Genomic DNA, 6371 nt, shown 5'->3' with positions numbered 1-6371 from the left:
CCGGGATGGATGGATAGATGGATGAATGATTGATTGATTGAGTTTAGTCACCGTGATGTATGTTTTTGTGAAATGATGCGTAGAGTGATGAATAGTTGAACGGTTGACACGATGGATGATTTAAAGTATTAATAAATGTGTCATTTCGTAAAAATTTCGATTTGATTGATGTTTTGCCATTAAGTTCCATGTGTTGCTGCCTGAAAATTGTGTATTGTCGCGATGTGGTTGTTTGCTTTTTCGATTCTTGACGGGTTGACGCTTGTTTATGAAATGCTCCAACTGAATTACCGATTGATGGATGGACAGATGCTTCGCAAGTTAAAAAGGAAGCTGCGTAGCATGCCGTGGATCCATTTTATCTTTCACGGCCGCATTTCTGCGCGTTTTGGTTTCTGCTATTCCCCTATCTAAGCACAATCGCTATTCCCCTCTTTAGCATCCTTCTCGTCGAAAAAAAATATATTTTATTCCACAGGCACATATTTTTTTCCTTGGGACTGGTGAGTGTGTGTGGTCCATTATTTAAAAATATCCCATTCCCTGACTGATTTTTTTCCCAGTACAGCTCTAAGTCATCCATCTTTTGCACTGTCAAACACTTGACAACTCAGCAGTTGGAATAATTGCAACAAGCGATCCCTGTGGAACAGATTATTTGTTCAAGATTTTCAAAGCCCTTTGACAGCTATTTTAACTCGGGAATTGACAACTCGGGCACCTAGGCCTCGGCCGATTGCAAGCGGCATGGCCCTCGGGCCATGTCAGCAGCCATTCAAGTGTTCCGTACGTCAGCAATATATCTTCCACCATACCATCATGCTTTCTTACCAAATCAGGCAAGACTTGGAGCGCTGTGGTGTTGCCGGTCATAAAGGAAGGAGAATGCATTCAAGCTCGTTCTAGTAGGCTTGGATGTGTGAAATATCAAGCTAGAATGTTGTCGGCATGGTAAAGTGGAACTGAAATGTATAGGTAATCCGCAGGTTTCCCGGAGGGAAAAGCTGTAGATTTATAGAGCCCATTCCCACTCTTATGTTCTCGCTATCCTCTAGAAACTGGATGGCTAAAGCAAGACATTGTGGCCCGTGTGATGCCGAAAGTGAGCAGAGAATCCAAATTTTTTGTGGATCCAGAGTGTACCGATTCCATGGCGGTCGAGGGAGTCTCCTCATCCATTACTTTGTTGCGACCAGCCCACTTTTCACCTAAAAGGCGAATTTAAGCAAACGCGCATCACGCCATCGTAGCTAAGGGCGCTGCTTGATGATACCCGAAGATTAGAACATTTAATAGTTAAAATATGCATAATCCATGAAAAAGCCACTTCATTAAATTCAATCTGCTGTTTTTTGGGTTATTTATTGGAGGCATAATATCAAATATTTTCATAACATAAAGTGTAAATCAAGCATATTGCAGCCTACTTAGGGAATTAGCCATCATTTGAAGCAGTAATAAGCATACATATTATAATTTTAAAAAAGTTTTATAAATTGAGGCAAATAGATAAGTTTTTCAAGATGATGCTCTTTATTAACTTAGTGCTTCTGTGTGTATTAAATGTGCTAATATAATGAAATAAATAATTAATTTGTGTAAGGATTAAAATGAATCAATTAGCATACAATAATTTGAAAGTTGTAATGACAGAAAAAATTGATGTAATCTGCTCAGAAGCTTTTCTTAACTAGTACCCGCTTCCAAAAGTCACCCTAGTCAGTGACGAACTTAAACTAATTGACTGCAAAATTAACCACTTTAGTGTAGCGTCCCGAGACTCCCTGAAGACGAAAGAAGACAAAATACTCGGGCAGAATATATATATTCAGCACGGAGAAGGTGTCTGGGCTATTGGCATGGCCCAAAAGGCCAGCCCACCCAGCGAGGTACAAGGGGGCTAAATCAAAGTACAAATGTCGCCTCACTAGAACTGAGGGATAAACCACTATCGTATTACAATGGCTGCTCCGCATTCAATGTTTCAATTCAGTCGAAAATAAACAAAAGAGGCAATATGATTGTGATGGGTAATGAAGCCTCCTATCAGGCCGCTCCGGTAACAGATTGGGGTCGTTTTGTCGCTCACCTATATTTCCAGCGTGTTACTGCAGCCTAATTCTGATTTTAGTAAGCAAAGAAGCCCAATGTGATTATTAGATGTTAATATTTTGTTAAGAGGTATCTGTTTGCTGACATAAACATACCTTAGTTATTTTAGCGTCCCCTTGCGTTGTGCTTCAGGAAAAAAACTGGTCTCAGCAAGGGTGCAAAAATATACTCTGCCATTTTAACACCCACTTTTATACAGGCAGTGAAAGGGCACCAAGTTTAAATAGCAAAATCAAAATACTGACTTTAGCTCTCAAGGTTATGTCGTATGTGTTTGAAGTGAGTATATACGGGTTTGGTGCAATGATGCCTCCTTCGTTTACAGACATTGGTAAATCTGCCCGCGATCTCCTCCGAAAGAACTTTGATCTTGGAATTCGTTTCTTCTCCTTTAAGGGTAAAAATGATAACCTTGAGTTCCTTGGTCGAGTTGATAATGCATTCCGAGTCGGAAAGGTACGATTTCACTTTTATCTTTTTAAAATTTATGATTTCCACAACAGTTGTTGGGAACATTCGAGTCAGAGTACAATCTGAAGGAGTATGGTCTAACACTCAAGGAGAAGTGGTCTTCAAAGGGCCTCATGTCTGCTGATGTATCTGTCGATGGTCAAATCATGGATGGCCTTTGCAATACCCTAAAAACTGAGTACAACATGGAGTCGGGGTTCGCTTCTGCCATTCATTGACTTCTAATTAAATTAGATACAATCGTGTTTCTCTCAAATCGGTGTACAAGAAAGAATACATCAATGGGCAGGTGGATTTCCAATTTCGAAGTCCCCTACCGGATGTAGTACAATCATTGGTTGTTGGGTAAGTTGTTGGAAGACAAATGAATGTTATAATTTAGATTTAGTAATCATCTTTGGTTAACATATTTTCCTTTTAGACATCAAGACTATTTGGTCGGTGCTGACCTGCATTATGACGCCTTCCAGAAGGAATTGAGACGCGTTGATTTCGCGTTCGCCTACTCCGTGAAAGATTTTGGTTTCCATGGAATTGTTACAAACTGGGCACGCACCTTTACTACTGGGGTATATCAGCGGCTCACTGATCGACTCGAATACGCTGCTGAAGTAAGTCAATATTCCACTTTTCTACTTTCTGTGAAATTTGAGTGTTTTAGTACCTTGGAAATCCACTATAACTGAGAACTTTGTAGAATTTGGCATTTTTGTGCCCGATTTTTCCACTTAACTAGCTATCCATACAGCACACTTTTCTCCGCTCCGCTAGTCCTGCCATTTTAGTCGACCGGTCCTCCAATTCTCTAGCTATTTATTAACTTTTAATGCACTTATTCATCTACTAACTAATACACTAACCTACCTGTCAGCTCTAAATCCATTTTTATCTACGCCACAGTTTTGTTTTTTTACTTTGCATCTTTTCACGTTCTGATTTGTCCGCTTACTCAAAAACACATCTGCTAATAATTCCTGCATTTCTTAATCGTCCCTCTTCGACTCATCCATCCTTCCATTTAGCCAAGCATCCCTTATTCTTTCATTACTTCCTGTGCCATTCATCCATCCACTCATCTATCATGGAGCTATTCATTGTTGCTACATCTATTCGTCTCTTTTTCCGTCAGATCGGCTGTCTCCTTCTACATTTCCTACTCGGTAGACTTCCATCTTTCCTAATCAAGTAAGAACCACTCAGTTGTTTTTTTCTCACTACCTTTTAAGGTCACGTGGAACCGTGATGTTCCGGCTCACAACTGGGCCATAGCCTGTCAGTTCGCAACCGACTCGGACCAAAAGCACATCCTCAAGGTTAAATTGGACAGCCTACAGCGTATCTCCGTCTCCTTAAAGAATCGGATTTATGACGGAATCACTACAGCCGTCTGTGCCATGATTAATGATGTCGAAGAAACCCAAATTGGTTTTGGTGTTGAAATTGAACGATGAAATGGCGAAGTACGATCTCCCCGCCTTATTTTTGTGTGTTTACCGACTTAGTTCTTCAATGTGGATTTCATCTTGCCCACTTTCTAGCCTCCTTTTTTCACGTCTTGTAGCAGTTGTGATTTTAGGAATAGAGCCACATTACTATTGGCATTCTGCTATCTTCCAACAGCTAAACACTAATTGGTTGCCTGTGCACATTAGTAAACTACCAATGAGTTGGGGAACACGATTTTTATTAACATGATTGGAGGACTGATTGGCGAATGGGAGTGTAGCATGGCAAGTTCTGATGCCCGGGTTTTATTTCAGTCATGGACCTCACCACACATAATCGTTGCACGGAAAAATGAACGCTTTGATGAATGAGAAGTTTGTAAAGTGTGGACTTTACAGGACTCTATTAATTACATCAACAGTTTGCGTACAAGTTGTTGTAAACCTGATCCATCTAGGCTATTGTGTAAAGTTAATCCCGAGTCCATGTACTTTTGACCCTTAGATTTTGCAGGATTTTGGTGAAAGAGCTGGTCTCTTTTTCAGTGAGAAGATAACCTTTTCCGGTGAAATTTATCTGTAAAAATGGGCTGTTGTGAAGTGACGTTTGTTTCTGTGGCATTCATTCCACTTGTTGAAACCATCAGCAGTGCAATCCACGCCACTTCGCAGACGAGATGCGAGTTGACGAATTTTATTTTTTAATGTAACAGTTTAGCTCTGAAAGCAGTGCATATCTTGCTGCATCTGGCTGAACAATGCTGTCGCCATGAAGAGGCAATTTACGACTTGACAGAAGAGGGATTCGGAGGTAAGCGGGAAGGGCTATGATGCGGTATTATTTTCAATCCCAAAGTCCAAACCTTTCTACGAATAAGCCATCTGGTGGTAGGTTTGTTGGTATCTTTCTCAGCACCACTGAGTTGTGGCAAGATCGCAAGCGTAACTGCTCCGCCTTCGGTTATTGGACAATTTCTTAGGACTAAATACGCCTGCTGTCGCTTCCAAGGATAAAGTGATGCTTCGTGATCAACTCATTCTTCCGGTTGGTCAGTCAGTCAGACAATTAGCAAACAGGCTAAAGCGGAAGCCACGCTGTGTTGGGGTGCGTGAAAGAATAAAAAAAATTGTAGTCTTCTAAGCCTGCTATCACCTGTCACTCATCTACTACGCCTTCTTCAGAAAACGTAGGTGTTAACGGGTTACAAAAACCGCTTTATTCTTCATTCCTAAACGTGGGTTATTGAGCAAATCAAACACGGAAAAATCATTTCTGGACAATACTCTCCACTCCCGCAATCCCTTCCAATGCAGCTCGGCAAATGGGTTCGCCTGTACCATGATCCCGGTTCCCTTGGTTGAACGTCTACCAAACGCTGCAGAATAAGGAACCCGGGCCAAAACTCCGCAACAACGCAGTTCTCGAGTTTTCCTCGGTCGCTAATTTATGTGCATGAGTTTAAAATCGTATCGAGCTTCCAGCCCAGAGCATCCAGGAAACGAAGACTTCACTACGGTGGAGTCTTTACTTGTCGAGAGGCATGAGTAAGCTGAGGGTACGGTGTGTGCCTATGTGACGACTGCCAAATGATTATCAGGAACACGAACTGACTCCTCTTCCACGTTTTGACTTGACTTGACATCACAGTGACCATTGACACATTCAAATTCTGACCCATCAGGGAGGAACTGAGGGCGTTCTATAATTCTGGGTAAAAGGAGAGCCAGCCACGAGAGTCATTTTTGCATGCAATTCTCTTTGAAGACATCCACCCAAAACTACAGAGCGGCCTATCACAAGTACGAAGGGCAGCGGAGATAGATGAGGGAATTCCAGTATGAAAGCAGAAAAAAGCTAATTGAATTGTGGGATAAGCTGAAGAAAAATTGGCGAGTTCCTTACTCTCCTCAGTTTGAACGGCACAGTCACCCGACCGTGTCCACAACTTCCCATACTGATATAGAACATGTGTCGCACACAATGAGTTCAGTTAAGAAAACCCGGACGTCACATATAAGTGACGCTGGTGACAAACATGCCAATTAACGACACATCGCTGGGACGAGAAAAAAAGCATACCGAATATTTGTCTCTTTTTAAAAATGTATCTTGAAGGAGGGGTCAGAGGAAATCAGACAAACACAAGGCGGGAAGGACGTGTCTTGCGCTTCCTTCACCAAAAAAAAAAACAAGAGCAAAGGAATAAAACAAACAAACGCCTTTAAGGATGCGGAAAGAACAAAAACGCGGATGCGTTCCGCTTCGAAATGCAATTTGACGAAAGTCAGATTCGGAAAAAAAATCTTTAATTAAAAAAGGAAGAAAACAAAGAAACTGTTTGA

At 41.4% G+C, this 6371-nt stretch overlaps 2 protein-coding genes across 2 annotated transcripts in view; one reads left to right on the top strand and one right to left on the bottom strand. All coding sequences in view use genetic code 11, as the record gives it.

Annotated features, from left to right (window-relative positions):
- EGR_07478 (hypothetical protein) overlaps positions 1-190 on the bottom strand; it is a gene marked incomplete at both ends in the record, with an annotated part of 4374 nt that extends 4184 nt beyond the window's left edge. The window contains one exon of the mRNA XM_024496727.1: positions 52-190. Coding sequence (XP_024348867.1) covers positions 52-190 — 139 coding nt within the window. The remainder of the gene's footprint in view (positions 1-51) is intronic.
- A 2228-nt stretch (positions 191-2418) lies between these two features.
- Positions 2419-4034, top strand: EGR_07477 (Voltage-dependent anion-selective channel; the record flags this gene model as incomplete). The annotated part of the gene is made up of 5 exons (XM_024496726.1): positions 2419-2568; positions 2616-2779; positions 2818-2928; positions 3005-3194; positions 3810-4034. The coding sequence occupies 5 exons, from the start codon at positions 2419-2421 to the stop codon at positions 4032-4034; spliced, it is 840 nt and encodes a 279-aa protein (XP_024348866.1).
- Positions 4035-6371: the final 2337 nt, after the last annotated feature.

Source organism: Echinococcus granulosus, assembly GCF_000524195.1.
Source record: "Echinococcus granulosus chromosome Unknown EG_S00078, whole genome shotgun sequence".
Taxonomy (NCBI): domain Eukaryota; kingdom Metazoa; phylum Platyhelminthes; class Cestoda; order Cyclophyllidea; family Taeniidae; genus Echinococcus; species Echinococcus granulosus.
This window is presented reverse-complemented; position numbering and strand designations above follow the sequence as displayed.